This window comes from Ricinus communis, chromosome 3, assembly GCF_019578655.1.
Source record: "Ricinus communis isolate WT05 ecotype wild-type chromosome 3, ASM1957865v1, whole genome shotgun sequence".
Lineage (NCBI taxonomy): Eukaryota > Viridiplantae > Streptophyta > Magnoliopsida > Malpighiales > Euphorbiaceae > Ricinus > Ricinus communis.
The window spans coordinates 29,472,946-29,494,418 of NC_063258.1; the positions used below are offsets into that span (position 1 = coordinate 29,472,946).

Sequence of the window (21,473 nt, forward strand, 5' to 3'; positions counted from 1 at the left end):
TAAATGACTGCCTTTTATGACAAGTATAGCATAATATGTTATATTATCCTTCTTTTGTATAGTATTGGTTGGTCGGTCCTATAAATTGAAAATTATATATAAAAACAAAGGAAATGTAGAATTTGACAATTTTTAGCCTAAAACGACAAGCATGGAGAAGAATAAGTAAATTAATTAGATGTCGTAAATTGAAAATTTCGAGTGCTATCATAAGTAAATTAATTAGATGTCTTAAATTATAACTTTCTAACGGGTACAAGCAAGCAAAACCTTTAGATAGCGAGAAAGTTTTTAAATATTTGGTAAATCTCTTAAGCGGCAACGCATTTTGAGATTGAGCATATATTTTCTATACTGTCATATTATTTAAATTTTTGTATATAATTTGACTTCGTATCTGTCTTTTTAAAAAATAAATAATTTTGAATGAAAATTATATCAAAGGAAAAATACAATTGATTAACAATGATAGTTCACTTGTAATAAAAATAATAAAAAATATTTATTGAAAAACTAATAAAAACACAATAGTTAAAAAGGCAACAAATATGTACAGATTCAATAGCCAATAAAATCCAGGCAATACAAAATTGATATTTAGCTCCTAAACCACTAATTAATGTTACAAATATAACAATTACTACCATTTCGTTTTCTTTTTTGAGAGAATAACAATTACTGTTTAGTACTGCATAAACAAATCATCCCCAAAAAGATAGAGGATTCTTTCTACTGCCCAACTGGGCTCACACTTATTATTGTTAATCCAAGCCAAGCTTTGTGAGGCAGTCAACAAAGGGGCCCTACATAGTGGACAAGTTTTATGATTATCATCGTGATCATGATCGTGATCAACCCATCTATCAATGCATTCTTTATGAAACACGTGGCAGCAATTCCTTAGTTCTCTGACTTCATCAAGCTCACTCAACTGCCCTAAGCAAACAGCACACGTGTCACAAGCTCCTGAAATCCTATCAGTGATATCGCCAAAAGTTGTTAAAATCAGGCCGTCCCTTATCTGCTGCGAAGAAGGGAGAGCGCAAGATTGGTGTAGAGAATCATTGCTGCTAGAAGAAGAAGAAGGAGATAAATAGGTTCTGCTTCTAAACCTAAGAGCCCAGGACAAAGCCCATCTCGCGACTGCTAAAATAACAGCCGCCTTGTAAAGAAGATGTGTCACTATAACATCTGAATCCTCTACAAAGAAACCCATTAAGAAAAAAAAAACAAGAAAGTTTATAAAGCAAGAATCCTAATAATCAAGAAAAAGAAGAATAAACAGAAGAGGGAAGAAGAAGAAGAAGAAGAAGAAGAAGAGAGAAAGGGGAGGATGAAATGAGGATTTGGGTTCTTTATAAAGGCAAAGGGGAAATGAAATAGGTGATGATGAGGTGTGGAGCCGATCACTTTAATTTTGTTCTTTTTTTTAATTTTGGGTGCCATCTTTTATTAACAATTAAAAACTGTTGTTGTTAGGTGCCAATGCTGCTGGCCAAAGACTGAAAAGAATAAAGAGAGACCCTATTTTGTTGAGTATGGTGATTAGGTCATTGTCATGTGCAAGTCACCACACATTAAAGTCGGTGGTCTGTTGATTATCTAAGATTTTATTTTTATTTATTTTGAAAAGATCAATTAATCTTCAAAAGAGAGGGGAAAAGTTAAAGTTGGAATAAAAGTGGAAACAGCTTGAACAGATCTTGATCTTGAAGCAGATTTCTGACGCACATTTTCTTTTTTATTTTTATTTTTATTTTTTGCTTTTTCTTTCATCTTTAGATTCAGAATTGTATTTTATGACAAAAAGCATTCTGGGTCCAAACTTTATTTGTATTATCATTATCATAATTTGTTTTGGGAATTCTATGAAACAAAATTTAAAAAATCCAAGAAAATATAAATGAGAATAAAAGAAAAAGGATGTTAGAGAAAAACTAATTAAAATGAGTGATTATGGCACGTGTTTTTTAGCAGCAGTTATTTGGTAAACCAGGAAGGAAGAAACTCTTGACGTGTGATGTGTGTGTGTAATAAGTAAACCCAGGAAATACAAGGAGGGATGGAAAAAGGGTCTAATTCCATCTGCAATTCTGTATTTTAGATGTTAATGTTATTTACTTTCCAATTGATACGTGAGAAATGACTTCATTACACATGTAAATTCCACTATCCTAGTCACACACCACATTCTTCTCATTTCCTGTTTATTTAGAGAAGAAATGTTAAAAAGATTTAATTAATATCTCAGGGTTGATTTTGTCCCTCTTAACAAAGATTATATAATATAATGTTTGTACCAAAAGTAGTCAATTACACCTCAGAAACCCATGATTTCCAGGATGTGAAAGTGAAAAGTATTCGTAACAGGTTTAGAGTCTTTGATTAAACAATGGAGCATTAATATCTTCAAGAGATGCAATTTTCTTTATTTTTTTCTTTTGAAATTTTTCAAAATATTTTTAATATTTTTCTTTTATTACTCGGAGCAGCCGTTTTGTCTTTTCTATTTTATTTTTTTATTTCATTTTTAGTTTTATTGAATAGCGAGTAGATCTATCTTGTCTTTTATTTTTTAATTTTATTGAATGACCGATATAAGGAAAGACGAGATTTTGTTATTACTATATAGTAGTGTATTCTCCTACTCTATAAGCACGAATGGAATATAGAATATTATTATTATGGCTATGATTTTATTTAAGAAATTAGAATATTTTATAATAATAGATACTTTAAAATATCGATAAAAAAAATAGCCATCAACATTTATGTGGGAATTAAATGTATATTTCTTCCGGGATATTTATGGAGTGCAATTTCTCATATTAGTTAGGTGCATTAAAGGAGCAATAGTTGACAAGGAAATAAAACACCCCTCATAATCCTAACCAATAAGAGCTATGTAGAGTGTCATCTGTTAAGACAATCATTATGTTTTTCTTCTTTTTAATGGTTAAATTATTGACACTATAACTAAATCGATCTCGTCACCTGACAAATTTTCAGCTATTTAGAAACACACTCATTACGCAGGCACGAGATTTTTATAATTATTCACAACAATGGTGATGTAACCAACTCGCACATTAGAATGTGGGACTCAACTCAAATAGCATTCACGGCTGATCAGATGATCAAACAAAGTCCAAACAATCGAATAATCTTATCCACGGTCCCTAACATCATGCTTGCGCCCATGCCCTTTCTCAAAAGCCATAAAAGGGAAAGGAACAAGAGAAGGATAAAAAGGATGCTTAACAATAACATCATGCTTGGGTTTGTCCATGCCTCTATCTCAAAAGCCATTAAAACTGAAAAGCATAAACAAGAGTAAGGGCAACGTCCAAAATAGCTGCCGTATGACGTCTACAGACATTTGGGATTCAATATGAATTGAGTTGTTCATGACTCGGAGCCACGTTGCAGTAGCTCACCTAACTAAGTTTGTGAAGGGCAAAGATGTTTTTCTCACACCACAAGCAATTCGGCCTGGGCCAAGATAAGGCTGCCGGCGTCTAAAGGCATCGAGTTTCATGATCTATCTTGCTTTAACATACAAAACATGCCATTGCAAAATGGGCTTTAAAACAAACCCCAATTTAAGCGAAGTTCATATGCATACACAGATAAACACTTTTTTTTTTTTTTTATTGCCTCTAAAAAGAAGCCCTACGGTGTAGCCAATAAAAGAAGGGGATTCTCTATTGGATACTCGATGAGCAATGGTAAAGATTCTCAGTGCTATCCGCTAGCATTCATAACTTACATTATACAAATTCACTCGGCCAAATCAAAACTATTTCTTCAAGTAATGGACAACTTGCATGTGCAGTTGTCTTTTTCTTTTTTCCTTTTCTTGATCATGCATGTGCAAGTTATATGTAGATGAAAAAGATATATCTACTCTCAAATGGTGGTTTGTGGGCCCTGCTGCCCATGTTCTTCCATTTTCTTTTTCATCTTGTATTGCAAAGTTGCAGGAGCACAGTCTAGTGGAGTTTCCCCTAGAAAAGAGGAAGTTGATTAGAATAAAGAAAAATATATTGACAAGAAAAAAGACTATTTAATGCCTACCTACTGCTATCATCGTTTGCTTAAGACTTTGCCTTGTTCAGAAAGGAAAGAAAGTGCAACTTGACCTTCCCTTTTTTCTTTCTTTGGCTTGGGGGATAAGGGGAAAAAGGAAGGGACAGGGGATGCCGGGGAGTATAAGGACGCATAGAGTTCAACCATTCAATAATGGTACAAAACTGAAAATATTTCATCAGTCCCCACAAAAAACAACCGGGTAGGTTTCTACTTTCTAAGCTCACTCCAAACTTTCAGAGACCTAAGTGTATCTAGCTATTTTACATGTCCATTTCCTTGTACAGATCATGAAAATACTCGGAATTTGAAGATTTATACACCAATATGCGGCATATCATGAAGGACTTCTACCTTAATTAAACAATTCAATGCAACAGGACACTGCAGCTAGATATTACAACTGGACATAACATTGATTACCTTGTGCATTCTTGTAGGCCAGGCTTGCTCCAGATTCCATGAGGATAAAAGCTATATCAGTTCGGTTAAATAGTGCAGCCTACACCCAGTTAACCCTCTAATTAGTAACATAATTTTTTTCTAAAGAAACTGACCAATATACAAGTATGCACATTAACATGTATGTGAGCACAAACAGACCCCGAAAAACAAAGAGGGTCCTTACCAAATGTAGCAAAGATAGTCCTTGCTTGTCACGATAGTTTGCATCAACACCCTGCCAATATTACGATGTTTAATGTAATTTCCAAAATTAATCTTAAAATATAGATGGTGTATACCTCGCTCAGTAGCTTCTTGACTGCAGCAGTATCACCATTCTTTATGGCTTCCCGCAAACCCTAACAACAAATTATGCAATCATACAACATGAATAACTAATTTATGACAAGTTAAATCCTTATGGAAAATTACAACCCCTATGATAGTTTATAATGGAATATACCTCCCCATTTACTTCATAATCCATCTGAGGGCTATCACTACTGCCATTTGTTGTCTGACCATGATTGAAAACTGAACTGCAAATTTCCCAAAGGTTGATAAACACTCAGAAAAGTCAGCTGAAGAAACGTAATTGTACATCAACTTTTCAATGTAGCAGCTTACAATCTAAATAAAGAAGAAAAAACTTGGACAACTTATAGAAATTCAGAAAATCAAAATGTCTAAATAACAAACACAGCATAAACTCAACATGAACGGAATAAGGAGAATGTGGAGAAAGAAAAAGATCAAATTACAAGGAGATGATGATATCTGTGCAGGGAAGAACTATGGGAAGACATTGACGAAAGTTAAAAAGTGGCAATCAGTAAGAACTCCCTTGTGAGATTTAATACTAAATGAACAAATCCAAACTTCAGCTTCAACCTTATCCTGTAGACAAATTGAAGTTAAAAAAAAAGCCTAGAATCCATGTGATGTGGACAAGAAAAACTTCAAGAAAAACAAAATTCAAAGAATCAAAAGGTTTAGAATTTTGGCTTAATATTTACACTTTTAATATCCAAAGCATATTTCTGTAATTTCCAGCTTTGCTAAAACAATAGTTAGAATTTATCTTAGGAGTCTTTATTTATTTTAAGTCCGATTTAGGAGTTTTATTTGGTTCAGTATTTCCTAATTAGTAGTAGTTTGCTCATAGTTTAGAATTCCTAATCTAAGTAATGTTAGAATTAGTTTAGACTGTATATACCTAGGCTTGCAATAGTTGAGAGTTTTTTCAGATTCAATAGGGAAAAGATTACCTGCAAATTGCTGCTCCAGAATTGTATGTTTCAATTCTCTTTAGGTGCGAATCTTAAACCTTCTAAGTGTTGACTCTTAGAAATTTTCTTATATTTTTGTTGCTATCCCTCTATTTTAGATATGAAAAATCAGACCTGAAATTCAATTTTAAAACCTTTAAATTCTGCAAAAATCAACACAGAACAGGTTATCTAAGTCTGTCCTACATCACCATGATTCCTGTAAATATGCAAGTTAGGAGCTGAGGAACATGCACTTAGAGTATGATGGAATATAAAAAAACCATGAAACTTATATCTACTCTTTTGGCATGTTAAATCATGCCATCATCAGGCGTCAATCACATGATTTGCTATTACATATGGATCAAAAAGCCAGACTCTCATTGATGTTATAAACTATGCATTAATGTTCTCAATATTTAAATTACATAGTCAAACACAACATAAGCTACTTCGGGAGAAATTACATGTAAAACCTCAAACCATTGTTTATTGTCAGGTATTGAAGAAAAGAGATTAAGCATCTATAAAAAGCATACCTAGGCTTGTTGTTTGAAGAGGAAACTCTGTTCCTAAGATTGGCATCTGTCTTCTTTGGTTTTGGATTTGACTGAGACATACTGCTAGAAGGGGTTTTCATCTGTCAAATGACAGATTCAGTAAATTCATGATCATTAACTGCAAAGATATCTAAACCTATTGAGAAGTTTGTACCTGCAGTGGAACAGCTTCTGCTATAGGGGCTGGAGCTTCGCATATGCATAAAGGCATTCCACATTTGCATTCTATAGCACCTGTAACAGATTGACTCTGTGTAGCTGTTTCAGTTGTTGAATATGTTTCTGCACCAATGTCTAATCTAGAAAATTTATCAGTTACAGAATGAGCTCCATCAGAGGAAGCGTGTGATTTAGTTTGGCCTGATCTGCATTGGAAAGGAAAAAAGGTGAGAAATGAAGGAAAGACACCGAAGCATAATGCGCCAAAACCAAAATGTGCATACAGTTATAATGAAAGATGGAAAACTGGAGAATAAAAGATAAATGGAAATACTATATGATGGCTAGACACATTTTACAAATAAAACTTCTAAGATGAAAATCTGCTTCAGAGATAGTCCAGTGCGCAACTAGAGTCCAGGAACAATAATCAGTGGAAAGAAGAGAGATCAGGATCTCCCTTTAGAAATAAGAATTTATACATAATGTATAGTAGGTTCTTTGGCCTATATTACGAATTCTTGAAGTTGATTCCTATCATTGCTTGCGACATAAGCACTAACTAGACTTAAATAATGAGTGTTTTCTCTTTTAATAAAAAATTCTTAAGCTCAAGCCTCTCCCTCCTACCATGGTATTGCCCAAACAAGAAACTTTATTTTACAAGAATGTTGGCTCTATCATCTAGAAGACATCAGATATCCACAAAAAGCAACTTAATTATTGTCTATTATCATATGTAATGACTGGCAGTCTCAGCCTCTCAGGTAAAGAGAGACATAAACTTGGTATCTCCTCATAAAGTTAATACAGCATAATCATCAATAACAAGCCCGTATACCCAACAATTAATTTTTTGTTTGAAGAATATGCAAACAACCTATGGCTGCCATAATGCTCATCCCCCAACAGTGGACATATCCAAAAAACGCCATATCTTTTTGACAAGGATCCTTCCCTGTACCGTAGGGCGCCTTCCTACTAATTCAAAATGTCCTCCCCTGCTTTTTGCAAACAAAGGATATGGCATTTGAACTAAAATCCATTGGCATCACAAAGCTCTAACAAAAGCCAAGAAGTACCAGGATTATCAAATTAACAATTCCACACAAGCAAACAACTTCAACCATAAAACTCCATCAGCTTAAATTCATTGCCAATATATTGTACATACTAAGCCAAAAGCTTAGCTTCAGGTTGTAGTCAATAAAAATGTTGAATGTCATCTATACCAGTATTCCCCTTCACTATCAACTTGTTCCTCTTAATTAGTTTGGCATTTATCAAGCTAGCAGAAAAAATAACAAATCACACTCCTCCCAGTAATCCACCTGATCATTCAGGTTTGGCATTTCGTAATCCAATGACATGATATAGTAACATCTCACTACTTTGGATTGGAACATACACACTCTAAATCAGTTCTCCCATTCAATGTGAATGGAACAGTATTGCAATTAACACTTTTCAGTGTTGACAAAGAAAACATCAACAACGACAATTATGTCAAAATTCAATTAAGCACCTACTCACCGAGTAGAATCATTAAAACAATCAGCGCATACTCTAACATTAGACAGGATGCCGAATTGTGGTAAAGCCTGACAAGCGCATAGAAAAATTAAAAAAAATATCAGTTAATAATCACTCATTGACTAAATCAAGTTCATTAATAATAATAGTAATAAGAAGAAGAAGAAGATTGATAAAAAGAAAAGAGAAAAACCATACCATTTGATTTGAAGAATGTTCGTGGCATAGTGTCCTTCCACAACGACGACAATGATGCTACCCAAGAAAAAAAAGAACCATTAATAAAAGCTAGAGGGTATCCTGAAATACCTAGCTAATTTCACTACTTATTTCAATCAATAATGATTATTAACGCAACGAATCAAATTCTAAAATCAAACAGTTGAGATCAATCCACCGCGATCATATTTTTATACAAGTAGATGCGATATAGAATTTCTTTTACTACTGCACTTCTTTTATAACTAACAGAAAATAAAATCAGATTATTAATTTCTACAAACAATAAGTAAAAATTAAAAAGGAGAAAAAAAAAAGGAATAAATTTAATGAATTACTCTTCGACGGAAAGTGCTAAAGCTACATTTGCAAACATCACAGCGATCCGATTCATGGAAAGGTGGAGGCTCAATTGCCGCCATTTCTCTCGTCTCCGATCTTTATCTTCAATTATCACAAGCACGGACTGAACGAGCAAGAAAATGAAAATAAAAATAAAAATAAAAATGGGAAGATAGTTATATTAAAGAAGGGGGACGCAATAATAATGTACAAAATGTCAATTTTTTTAGTTTTTTCAACGATTATATGAAGTTTGCCCCACTTTCTATTCTGACGCATTATCCTTCAGATTATTAGTCTTTTTCGTTTTTTTTCCTACCCGGGTTGCCAGGCGGAGACTGACGCCGTTGGATAGGCCTGTAAAAGCCTAAGCTTTTGGTTTGGGCCGGATCCAGCATATAACAGGCCCCCTCCCAAATTATCAAATAAAAATTGAAAACAAAGCTATAAAATAGCAAAAGCAACGGAAAAAGAAAAGACATGAAGATTCATAAATTACAGGTTCTAGAATTACACTTAATTATATTTTCAAAAATTCTAACAAAATTAAACTTGTAGAAATTTTACATATATATAATAAATCACTAATGTTTATTTATTACTAAATCAAATCAATAAATAACTAAATTAATTAAAATTATATCAATAAATTTATCTATTTTATTTTTTTAGATTCTATTTACCTATATTGTACACGAAGATAAAAAATTGACAAAAATATTATTTAAAAGGATAAAAAGTTTAATTCATTTATTTCTAATACAACTTTATTTTATTATTATCTAACCGTGCTGTGAATAGCATTAGTATTAATATTAATGAAGAATAATTAATTGATTTAATTATCAAAAGCCTAAAGCAATTTAAAATAACTAAAAGAATTAAAAAGTTTTAATGAATTTATTTGTTATATATTAACAGTATGATTATAATTACTCCATTAATAGGACAATTCAGTATTTTGCTTGGGTGGATAACAAGAAAACTTAATACGAGAGGAAGAGAAAAGATAAAGATAAAGATAAAGATAAAGATAAAACAAGGAGTAGAGAGAAGTACGAAAATGATTAAAACGTGCAAAATTCTCATCCTGCGAATGACGAGACACAGCAACCGAACTGAGTAGATGCTGTGGTCCCACTAATTTAAAACAAGGAATAAAAGAATAAAATGGTTTTTTTACTGAACTAAATGAATAAGCCAAAGGCCAGTTTTAGCCCCTCATCTTTTATCTTTTTTTTTTTGAGGTTTAAAAGTAGCCTTTTTAATCTAATTTGCGTCCAGACTCTTCTATCAATCGCTGATTACTCTAACCTACTCGCGCACACAGTTTATTCAGGTCTACGAATCATTTCATCACCTCCTAAATTCAAAAAAGAAAACCATTTTTGAGCTTTGTAATTAAAAGTAATATATTCTGTTAAATTAATTATTCATTTTGAAATATATTTTTTTAAGACCGCTGTTACTAGCAATATTGAATACTTATATTATATTATTTAGAATTTGAATATTCACAATAAATTAAAATTTTTTATAAATGTTATGTTTGACCGAAATTTATTAAAATATTTATTTTATTTAAAAACATATTAGTTCATTAATAAAATTTATATAAAAATTTTATATATTTTATTAGAAGTTAATTTAGCTATAATTGTTTATACAAATTTAATTATATAATTTTAGATTAATTTAAATTTATAAATTTTAAATTTATAAATAAATTTTATGAATTTCAATCAAATATGATAAATTAAAATATTTTTGAGATCAAATAGTAAAAAAGAATTTGAATTAAATTGAGTTAAATATTAATTTTGAGGCAAATTGTATCTTAGAAAATAATTGAAGAGCTAAGCTGAACTTGGCTACGATAAATCACTGAGAGAGATAGAGAGAAAAAGAACAAAGAAAAAGAAAAGGAGATAAAAGAAAAATGGAGTTGAAATTGAAAACACATCTGATGGACCCATGTGGCAAAATGTCACGTTTAAAAAATGGAAACAATATTTGAATGAACGGAAGTTTTTGGGTTGCTTTTGCCTACCTGCCTGCTCTACCAGCCAAGGACAATTCATAAACAAAACAAAATAAAAAGGTTCCTGGTCAAGCTTCTTCTCTTTCTTTCTATGTCCTAAAATTCTCTCCTCTTTTTCTTTCTGTCTCTCAAGGAAGAAGAAAAACAAAGCAATTTGTGGGTTTTTGCCTGTGATCTGAATCACATGGAGGGTGAATCTTTTTCACAAGAGGAAGTGAAAGTGAAAGCTGTTTTGGAGGAGGTGAAAAAGGGGGAAGAGGTTGTTAATGGCGGTGATGGCAACATGGGATCTTGCACGGAGACTCTTGATCCTTGGACTAGTGCCTTAAGGTAAGTCTTTTTGAGTTTACCCAGTTGAAAAGATGTAATTTGTTTATTTTTTCATTTGTTTCCCTTTTATTGAGTCAGCTTTAAAGACGAATAGGGGACTTGGAGATGGGGATCTGTTGTATTCGTGCAAATTCAATTGTTAAAAAAATTGTTGTGGTGTATGTGTTATGGTCTGGTTGAGGGTTAATTAAAAGAATTAATTACAAGTAGTCAATGCTTGGGATAGTGGAGAGAATTGAACGTCACTAAATTGTCTCCAGTAAGGACTTTGTTTAGATTAGTATGCTAATTTTGTGTATGGCTCACTTTAATTTACTTTAGTTTGGAAATGAAATATAATTTTGAGTTTTAAGTTTTGGTATTACCTGTATTATGTATACTTCGGCTCCCAGAAATTGAAGCCTAATTACGATATCTGAGTGCAAGTGAATTCTTTGGATTATTTTGCTGGCTTCAAGTGGATGCATCTTGAAGATAAGTTATAAGCATGCTCCTTTCAGTTTTCTTTGAGATTTTTGACTTATGATGGAGGAGACAGGAAATTGGAACTCACAATCTCACTTTAGAAGTGTGCTCACGAATTAGGGGGTGAAGCATCTCATGTTTAATCATGGTAGTTATGTTGTATTTGGAATTTTACAAAGCAAAGTTCAGGGTTTGAACTCGATAGATTGGTTGTATTTAATTTTGTATGATGATCATGACTTAGGCTTAAAGGACAAAAAAGTTGTTTATGCAAGATTAAAGAAGAAAGAGACATCTTGAAACTTTCATATAGCCAAAGAATTGGAAGTGGACTCCTTTTGAAGACCTCCATAATGCTTATGCTGGCAATCAAGCTTATTTTTATCAGAGATGGAGATAAAAAAATTTAAATTACCAGTTCATAAACTAGTCTGCATTAAGAAGCTCTAGACCATTTTCCTAGTTTCCATTCGGTGAAGCTTCAAAGTTGAGAATAATGATGAAGGTGAAATCTTTGAGGAAATAAATTGGTTGCATATTTTACTTAAATGTTTGTCTCTCCAGTTGCCAACATAGAAGCTCCTTACAGGTTTGCTTTCATGTATAATAGGTTTTGATTTTGAGAGTGGTGGTGGAGATTTTTGGCAGTTCTTGGAAACATTTTCTTTCAATTATGTTCTCAATTACACCTCTAGAGATTAATTTTATGACTGAAAAATTTAAGATAAATTACATTTATCAAGTATAGATTCTAATGTGCATGAACGTCTCTTCACAATTATTTTCAGCCTTAAGTTGTCTTTCCTGTGTAAGTGCCTGAATGTTCTCGCTAAATAGTGGAATTTGTTTGTGAATTGTCACTTTGACATGGCTATGTTATGATGTTTTTGTGCACCTATTTCATGTCCTTGACATGAATGCTGGTGCCCCATGGCCTTTCCAATTCCACATCAACATGGAAAATGTTTATTGCATGATCACCTAAGGACTATCTTGGTGGTGGAGGGGTCGAGGGGGATATGTTTATGATTCTTCTATGTACAAAATCTTTTTCATGGATAACTGTTAAAAAGTTAGACACATGCCAGAAAGATTCATATACTGCAATAACTAATATTTTTTTTCAGGCCTGCATCATCTGGACCAAATGCAACCATTTCGACCCCAAATCAGCTTACCATCTTCTATGGCGGAAATGTTCTCGTATTTGATGCAATTCCTGCTGAAAAGGTATTCTTTGAAGCTTTTAACACATGAATAAGTTTTGTATAGATATTTCATTCTAACTTGTTTCACCATGTTTGACTTAGGTTCGTGAAATTCTGTTTATTGCTGCTGCTGCAGCAGCTGCTGTTAAACCTGCTGACACGAAGAAGACTGCTGCCGTCTCTCCAGCTAGTAATACACCAGTTCTTACAAGGTCTCCTTCACTGCAAAGCACTACAAGTGCTTTGCCTTCACCACAAGCCCAGCTCTATCCTATACATCAAGCCTCCTCTCTTTGCAAAATGCAAGCAGGTAATGTAGGACTGAGATGCAGTTAGTTTTGCTTTAGTGTATTTTATGTTCTTTATCTTCTTTTTTTATGAATATTATTACATATAGTTTTTCAAATTCCCACGGATTTTCTCCATTGGCTCAGAATTTCCAATTGCAAGGAGAAATTCTCTTCAGCGATTCTTTGAGAAGCGACGAGACAGGTACCATCTGTTTACTCTTGGAGTGCTCTTTGTCTAAGATGCAGGCCCAGAAATTCAAACTGAAAATTTAAGATGGATGTTTGGGATTTCAGGTTCAGAATATTGCATGATCGTCTCCTTGGAGCGTCTTGAAAATATCTAATACTACGAATTTCCCAAATAATTCCTGATAAATAGACATGGAAGAAGTATTAATTTTTACACTTAACCGCATATAGTATGACCCTAGGCAGATGGATCTTAGACTAGTAAATGCAACCTAGGAATTAAATGCCGACTGATGACCAAATATCTTGTATAACAACACTTCTTTTAGTAGTCATTTTGAGTTTGATAGCTCAATTGGTAAATGAAGTCCCAAACCCGATCAAAGACAGCTCTTTTTATGTCTTGGAAGGAAACAATTGGATCTCGAAGTCCTTCAACATAGTAGCATTTATTACAAATTGTGAAGGTCTGTTTCCCTCTTTTTCCCCTGCACCGGCCACCGCCCTTGGTATGGGTGCCTATAAGAAGAAATTCATCTGAGCAGATGTTAAAAGTTATTAAGAAAATGATACGCTGCTGTATCCAAGTTATATATCCAATTATCCTTATGATGCATAATCACATCCTTTCATTTGCTGCCATTTACTTTATTTTCCCCCTTGCAGGCTGGGCAGCAAAAGTCCATATCCCACTCCAGCAGCAAAAATGGCTGGAGCTAAAAAACCTGATTTAAGCACTGAAGTCTCAAGAGATGCAAGTAGCATTGCGCAGGACAAAGAAATTCAACGAGAGGTTGCTGCCAACCTTGCTTGATTGTGCACAACAGCTTCTGATGAAGAATTGAAACTCTCATATAAGCTGATATTGTTAGTGTTGTATTAATCTAGAAAATGGATACTGTGTTGGACATGATGATATTTTAAGTTGCTTTTTGATTTACTGGGGTAACTAGTCAATTTCTCATTGAAGCTAATGAGAATTTGTTCACATGTTGCCCCATCGGCCAAAGGCAATTGAAATATCATGGTGAACCAGTGCTTTTAGGACAGCTATCAATGTTATTAAAAACTGCCAACAACAATTGACAGACTATGGATGTATTGTTGCCTGCTTGCTTGTTCTAATGTGTAGTATTGTGACTCTGTGCCTTGTCGCCTATAAAACCCTCCTGTAGTGTCTGTTAACTGTGTCAATAACAAGTGCCGCAAAACCTGCTTATTGTGATGTAGCCATAAAAGTATATTAGGTTGAATTTGGCCCCTTAAACTTATTATTAAGGTTTCAAGATTAACCTTTTTTAACTTTTGATCTTCCATTCCAGCTTTTCGAGTTTGCATATCACAGGCTTGTTAGATGGGTAATTCAATATTTTGTCAAAAAGCTATCTTATTTCCCTCTCTTTCTTTCTTTCTGAAGATATCACCGCCTCTTTTTTTCGACAATTCAAAAATATAAATTAAAATACAGGCGAAGACTCATCTGACAAAGTGAAAAAGAAAACATAAAACTCAATTCTCCAAATCAAGAAATAATTTTTTTTAACAAAAAGGAAAACTATAGAACACAAAAACTGATAAGAAGAATAAGAAAGTCTTATAATTTAAAAGAACCGAGCCCACGAGTTTCATTGCCAAAAAAGAAAAAGAGAGGAGCATAATTTGTTATTATTATTATTATGAAAAGAAGAAGAAGCCAGTTTACGACCATGAATTAGTCTATCAAAATTGACCCTTAATCCCCTTTAAAAACATCTAAATTCTCAACTTGATGGGATGTGCTTGGTGTCCACCCTTCGTAGGGCTCGGGCAAACTTCTTGTGTGGGAATGGAAAGCATTTCAGGCTACCCTAATGCAAGCAGCAAAGCGTCTTGATAAAATAGCCAGTTTGGTTATAGAATCATACCATAAGCTTATTTGCCTTGCAATTGGAAATCTATGATACTCAACTCATCGCTGATTTGAATCAAAGTGCATCACTAAAGCAATCTCCAATAACAACCTATAACATGAGGGATATGGATTAAGTCTCTCCAATATAGAAAGAGTAAGTTTACCTTGAGAGAATAGCAGCACGATACATCCATTAAAAAACAGAAAAGAAAGACTCAAGTCCTGAAGCTCCACATTTCTAAACACAATTTTTACATGCCATGACAGGAGTAAAAACAAAGTGACACTGACATCAGCTACACAGGGGATGGCCAAGGATTTCGCCTAATTATTAACTTTTCGAATGGGAGCCTATGTTCCGCTATTACATTCAGCAGATTTTAGTGCATACTACGCAGGACGCCATGAATGTAGCCACCAGTCATCACCAGCGAGACGAGAGACACAACACCTGCAGGGAATACCTTCTTTGACCTCAAGAAACGAGAGCCCATCACTCCCAATAGTACAGAAGACACACCTGGAATTTTGAAGATATAAAACTAGCCAAACTTTAGAATCATAAATTAGTAGCCTTATATGCTGGGTAAGATGAAAGAGCAACCTGAAGCACTTTATTTTAAATATGAGCAGTCAATAAATCCAGAAGAAAAGAAAAACCATCATCACCAAAAACCCTTCTGTTGCTAATATATGACGTGTATATAAATTTCAAAGACCAGACGCCTAGCAAAATTCAGAATGCCCAAGGGAGGAAATAATATGGAAACTTAGGTAACAAGTTTGAAAGGGTAAATCTTAGAGAAAAATGTGACTTGGCATCTTGTACCCTTCAACCCAAAAATGAAATCAAATTTCTTTCAAAGAAGAGATAGGAAGGTATAAGGTAATGGTAAGAAGAATATCAATAAATCCAGAATATCTTACCAAGCCCTATAGATGATGCATATACTGGATTAGTAGGAAGCTGTGTATAAACATAATACAGTACTGAAGCAGACAGTCCTCCTGCCAAAAGAGACTTCTGGCTACCACTCTTCAAATAGCCCATAGCACCACCCACTATACAAAACAACCACAATCAAATCAAATACATCCAGATAGGAAATTAATAGCTACTCATATAATCAAGTAGCATAAATAACAAATACATTACCAAATATCAGATACCAATTAACAAAACTGACAATAGCCAAAAATTAAGCTACAGAAATGAACATTTTTATTCACGATAGATCTTAAGCCAAAACAATCAACATATTAAAGACTATGAATGTCTAAGGCAATCTCAAAAGTGGTAAATCAAATAGAGATCTTTGACCTTGTTTAGAATTTACAATTGCACCAACTACTTTACATTTGAAATATCACATTTCCATCACCAAACATCATAAAAATCACTACTTTAAAAACAATTTATCCATAACACAAAAAATAGACGGTAAAAAGAAACTATAATGATTTGAACTTTTAAACCAAAAAGACAAGGTAAAAAAAAAATACTTCCAACCAGAGCAGCATAGCCAAGAGTTAGTTTCTGTGACATCGACAATGCCATCTTCTTCTTTCTCTCACCGCCGTTCTCTCCCTCTCCTTTGTCCTTCCTATCACCACCACCAGCACCACCTCCTCCTCCACCGCCTCCGCCACTACCGCCTGAGTCACCGTAACCGTCGCCGCCGCCTCCAGTGACCGGTTCAATCTCAATCCCTTCAGATGACAAGTCAACGTTATCCGTAACGAGACTAGACGCTTTGAAATCGGAAGAGACAGCGGAGATTGGCTTCAAGTGCTTAGTATCTGCAGAAGAAACTAAAAATCTGCGGTTCTCTATGGATGATTGGTGAAGGCGTATGATTGTTGATGGAGTTGCACATGTACGGAATCCAAACTTGGAAGAGTCTAGAACTATAAGAGATGACTGAGAAACTGTACCTATCACTGATTCTGCCATTCCGTCTTTTTCCTTCTTTTACTTTGTTTCGGCCATTTTTGATCCAGTTACAGGTTTTGCTTTCTTTGTGTTTCTTCTGCTTTGTTCTTGTGGAACAAATATATCGGAACCCCAGCCCAATTCGGCCCAGTTTAGTCCATATGCTAGACCCATGTTATGGTACATACAGCAAACATAGAAAATAATTTTTATCATGAAATTTTTTCATTTTATACCAAAATAAATACGTAATAATATCAAATAATTGATATATATTTAATATTTAGAATTTAATAAAATATATTATAAATATTTTCTAATTTGGTGTATACTGAAAATAATATATCAAATTTAATCAATATTTTTCTTTATATAATGTGCACCTTCCAATTGAAAGATAATAATTCTATTTTGTCTGAAACGATTTAGAAATATAATTTTTAAGTTAATCTCATTTATCTCTATTATTATTTTTGAAGTATATTTAAATTTTCTATAAAAATTATATTTTTAAAATATAAAATATAATAATTTAAGCTTATGAGATAATATTTATACTAATTAATAAATTATATATTAATGATTAATTCCTAGTAAAAATAACAATAGTTAAAAGCGAATAAATGATAAAGCGTATAATTTTTTATTATCGTCATATCATTTAAAATTTATTAAGAGTTAAAAAAATTAAATTGTGAAACTATTTTTTAAAAACTGTATAAATATTAATAAAACTAATCTTAAATTAAAACTATATTAGTCAAAATTGTAATAGTGGTAAAACTACAACCAATCAATACTGAATAAATGACCTATAACTATTGAATTAATAGTGTTATTAAATTTGGACACAAGATGTTAATATTTTAAAAAACAAGTCTTTTTCCAGGAAACAAACGGGGATGAGATCTAAACCTGAGGAGATGGAGATGGAGATGGGGAGTAAAAGGAAATTATAGTTGATATAGGCAAAGCCCTAGTATAGTGAATAGAAGGTCCAAAGGAAGTGAGTTGGAGCAAAGCTAGGGTTTGAGGCCCAGTTATTTAGGGGACCAACCCGTGAAAAACGGAGAATCAGAGGAAGGAAGGAGACGCCCATGGCAGTGGCAGTGGCAGTGGCAATGGCATCGAGATCTCTGCAGTGCAAACACGGGAAAAGAGATCGTGATTAACGGCTTTTTTGTCTTTAGATATTATTATACATTTCCTTTCTTTCTTTTTTTTTTTTTTAATTATTATTTTTCTAATCATATTATTTACATTAGATTATATTTGTTTGAAGTGTTTGTCTATAAGGAATCAATTCTTAAGGCATTGACTTGTAAACCCAAAGGCCCCAGAGAGAGAAGAAAATGAGATTCCTAAACAAGGAGCCAAAGGAAATTACTTTCCTTTTCTTTTCTTTTCTTTTCTTTTCTTTTCTTTTCTCTTTATTTCGTTTCCTTTTTTCTTTGCAAAGGTCAGCAGCAGCAGTAAAACTCTCTCTCTTCTCTCTTTGACATGGAAATGTTTTCTTCTTATTTTATTTTGTTTGCTTTTCTTTTACTCTATCAGTAGCTACGTGTGTTTTCGCTTTCTTTTTATGCTTAAAGTGGAGCCACACATGTGCAATCCCAGCTGCTGCTTACTTACTTGCACTTTGTTATTTGGATCTAAACTCCATTGTAACCCAAACCCAAAGTCCAACCCAAGAATCCAATGTTTTCTTTTCTTTTTCTCTCTTTTTTCCGAGGTTTAGTCAACTACTACTCTACTCTCCTCCCTCCCTCTTCTCTTCTTTCTATTTACTCTCTATAGTGTCAACGCCAAGCTAAAGCTAAGGCTATAAACCTAGGAACCTTCCTCCTGCCCTTCCTCTCTTGCTAAATCTTTGCCCTTTGCTTTTTCTCTTTTTTTGTTGGTTTTGTCGTTGTCCCTTACTCTTTAAATTCCAATTGAGTAAGACCCACAATACCTCTACTACTTTGCTAAATCCTCCTCCTGCTGTTGGCTGTTTCTTGTTTCAGTATCAGTATCTCTCTCTCTCTCAATTTTTTCAGGTTTCAACTTCTCCACACAGTATCAACAGGTACAAGTTTTTTTTCTGGTTTCCTTCTTTCTTCTATCTATTGTTTCTTAATTTATTTTTCTGGGTCTTCTTCTTGTTCTTGTTCTTGTCCAATGTGGGTTCCTACTATGCTGTTTTTCTTTTTAATTGTCTGCTTGTTTACTAATTAATCTTCTTTCTTCTGATATTGGTGAAAGATAGTGACTTGTTTTTCTGTCAAATTAGACTGCTTAACTTATCTGCTTGATGCTTGGTTTCTACGTGTTAGCAATAGAATAGAATCTATTCAAGAATAAGAATCTAGAATGGAAAGAAAATGCCTTCCTTTTCTTTTTGTTGTTGATGCCAATTTCCCTGTGGTTTCTCTCCAAAAACAAAAGTTCATTTCTTGATCCCCTTTTACTTCTTTCCCTCTTCCTTTTTCTTTTCTTTTTCAATTTTTGTTTTCTAAGCAGCCTCTATCTAGCATCTTTTCTGTAAAATTGCCTGCTTTTATTCATATCTTTCAAGAATTTCTCTCTCTTCTGATGGTCGCATATCTTGTAAATCAACTTGATGGGTGAAAGTTTTTAGTAAAGAAAGAAACTTTGTAAGGATTTTATCTTCAATTTCATTAGTATGCATCTTTAATCCGTAGGTTATCTATTGTCCCTTTCTTTCATGATCGGATGTTAAAATATCCTTCTGGTATCTAATATCTCTATTGGTACTTGTTATTGTAACAGTTGATATTTTCAAGTTGTAATTTATCCATGGAGCACTATGAATTTTGGGCTTCAGTACCAAGCAGGAAGAGGAAGTCGCAAGAAGAAGATCATGACATGGTCAGCATCTGTCTGGATGAACTCAATCAAGACCTTCTTGAGAGGGTTCTTTCCTGGCTACCCACTTCCACATTCTTTCGCCTTAGGTCAGTATGCAAGAGATGGAAATCAGTTGCAGATTCTACCAGTTTTAAGTTTGCCTGCTCTGAGGTTCCTTCAAGAGATCCATGGTTTTTCATGGTGGATCCCAATCTTAACAAATGGACCGTCTTTGACTCTGCTGAAAGAAGTTGGAAGAAACTCAATCATCCAGCTTTCCTCCAGCATAGCAGCTCTAACTGCGATTCCATGCCTGTTGCAGCTTCTGGTGGCTTAGTTTGCTTCCGCAAACAATCAGGCGCTTTAATCGTGTGCAATCCTGTGACAGGATCTTGTCGCGGAGTCCCTCCAGCTCATCTAGAATCAGGAAGTCAATCCCTTCATGCTATTGCAATGACTACGTATATGAAAAATCAGCAGTCTTATAAGCTTGTTTTAGTATCTGGTGAACTACCGAAACTGTCATGCAGGATGTATAATTCAAGCGCTAATTGCTGGGATGAGGAGATTTTATTGAAAAGGAAGGTTGATGAATCTCAAGAATTCGACGCAGCTGATGACAATGCTGTCTACTTCCTCAGTAAAGCAGGAAATGTTGTGGCAACTGACATGCAAAGAAGCCCATCTAAACAATATTCATCAGTAATGACTGTTAAAAATGGAGAGGAAACTGCTTATTTCCTTAGTTCATCAGGCACAATCGTAGCTTGCAATCTGACCGGCAAGTGCTTCTTTGAGTACCCAAGGCTATTGCCTGTATTTTACGAGTACTCAATCGATATAGTGGAATGCAGAGGAGAAATGCTAGTTGTATTGCTATCAGAATTTTTTGGAAGTGCAAGCCTCAGGATATGGAGGTTCAGTGAAGATATTCGATCTTGGCAACAGATTGCAGCAATGCCTCCAGCAATGTCGCACGAGTTCTATGGCAAGAAGGTGGATATAAACTGTGTTGGAGCTGGTGACCAGATATTTATATGCTTAAACTCTGCTGAGTTCTTCAGTTACATAATGTGTAATTTGAGGAACAATGATTGGGTTGAATTGCCAAAATGTTTTATGAATGGTGAAGCTGTGGAGTTCATGTCTGCCTTCTCATTTGAGCCCAGGATCGAAGCTTCTGTTTGAGAACAAGATTCTTTTGCAGATTAGGAATGTGCTAATGATTGTAATTGCTATTTGTGATACTTTTTCTTTTCTTCTGTTCTTCTCCTTATTTTTTATGATCTGTTGTAATTTCTTTTTTCTTGTATTCTTTTTATGTGAGATTATTCTGGGAAATTAGCCAGTGTAGGTTTGCATGAATTTGACGATGAAAATTTGTTTGATTAATTTATAACAACACACTGCAGTTTTTCTTTTGCTTCATGGCCTGTAACCTGTTTGTTTTATTTTATTTTTCTTCAAAGCTTTTTATATGATAACAACATCTGGGAGGCCAGATTATACTGATAACTTTCAGGCAATCAGATATATATTTGATATATAATCGTTGAGGAACTGCATCAAAAGTTACTAACTTCATCGCAGCAGGTCAATAGCATCATAAAAGGCCTCTCTTAGCAAATGATAAACGCCATCGTTTAGTAATGAGGTGGG

The 21,473-nt window shown here is 33.9% G+C and overlaps 5 protein-coding genes across 6 annotated transcripts; 2 read left to right on the plus strand and 3 right to left on the minus strand.

Moving 5' to 3' along the window:
* Positions 1-531: 531 nt before the first annotated feature.
* On the minus strand, positions 532-1,487 carry LOC8259014 (brassinosteroid-responsive RING protein 1). The gene has a single exon (XM_015717430.3). The coding sequence runs from the start codon at positions 1,214-1,216 to the stop codon at positions 683-685; it is 534 nt and encodes a 177-aa protein (XP_015572916.1). The 5' UTR covers positions 1,217-1,487; the 3' UTR covers positions 532-682.
* Positions 1,488-3,622: 2,135 nt separating this feature from the next.
* LOC8259013 (vacuolar protein sorting-associated protein 27) lies at positions 3,623-9,046 on the minus strand. The gene is made up of 11 exons (XM_002516131.4): positions 8,937-9,046; positions 8,614-8,741; positions 8,255-8,311; positions 8,057-8,124; positions 6,519-6,729; positions 6,344-6,444; positions 4,997-5,072; positions 4,833-4,892; positions 4,718-4,768; positions 4,513-4,591; positions 3,623-4,007 (listed from the first exon to the last, which is right to left on the minus strand). Exons 2-11 carry the CDS (start codon positions 8,695-8,697, stop codon positions 3,910-3,912), a joined length of 885 nt encoding a protein of 294 aa, XP_002516177.1. The 5' UTR covers positions 8,698-8,741; positions 8,937-9,046; the 3' UTR covers positions 3,623-3,909.
* A 1,626-nt stretch (positions 9,047-10,672) lies between these two features.
* LOC8259012 (protein TIFY 3B) lies at positions 10,673-14,283 on the plus strand. Its single transcript, XM_002516130.4, has 5 exons — positions 10,673-10,988; positions 12,581-12,683; positions 12,764-12,971; positions 13,096-13,153; positions 13,807-14,283. The coding sequence occupies exons 1-5, from the start codon at positions 10,843-10,845 to the stop codon at positions 13,952-13,954; spliced, it is 663 nt and encodes a 220-aa protein (XP_002516176.1). The 5' UTR covers positions 10,673-10,842; the 3' UTR covers positions 13,955-14,283.
* An 850-nt stretch (positions 14,284-15,133) lies between these two features.
* On the minus strand, positions 15,134-17,127 carry LOC8259011 (protein FATTY ACID EXPORT 2, chloroplastic). Its single transcript, XM_002516129.4, has 3 exons — positions 16,535-17,127; positions 15,959-16,093; positions 15,134-15,551 (listed from the first exon to the last, which is right to left on the minus strand). The coding sequence occupies exons 1-3, from the start codon at positions 16,983-16,985 to the stop codon at positions 15,412-15,414; spliced, it is 726 nt and encodes a 241-aa protein (XP_002516175.1). The 5' UTR covers positions 16,986-17,127; the 3' UTR covers positions 15,134-15,411.
* A 669-nt stretch (positions 17,128-17,796) lies between these two features.
* LOC8259010 (F-box only protein 13) lies at positions 17,797-21,242 on the plus strand. 2 transcript variants are annotated; one of them, XM_002516128.4, is made up of 2 exons: positions 17,797-19,032; positions 19,737-21,242. In XM_002516128.4, exon 2 carries the CDS (start codon positions 19,764-19,766, stop codon positions 21,000-21,002), a length of 1,239 nt encoding a protein of 412 aa, XP_002516174.1. In that variant the 5' UTR covers positions 17,797-19,032; positions 19,737-19,763; the 3' UTR covers positions 21,003-21,242. The 2 variants fall into 2 exon arrangements, with proteins under 2 accessions (XP_002516174.1, XP_048227761.1); XM_048371804.1 differs by lacking the exon at positions 17,797-19,032 and adding an exon at positions 19,062-19,600.
* The last annotated feature ends 231 nt before the right edge of the window (positions 21,243-21,473 follow it).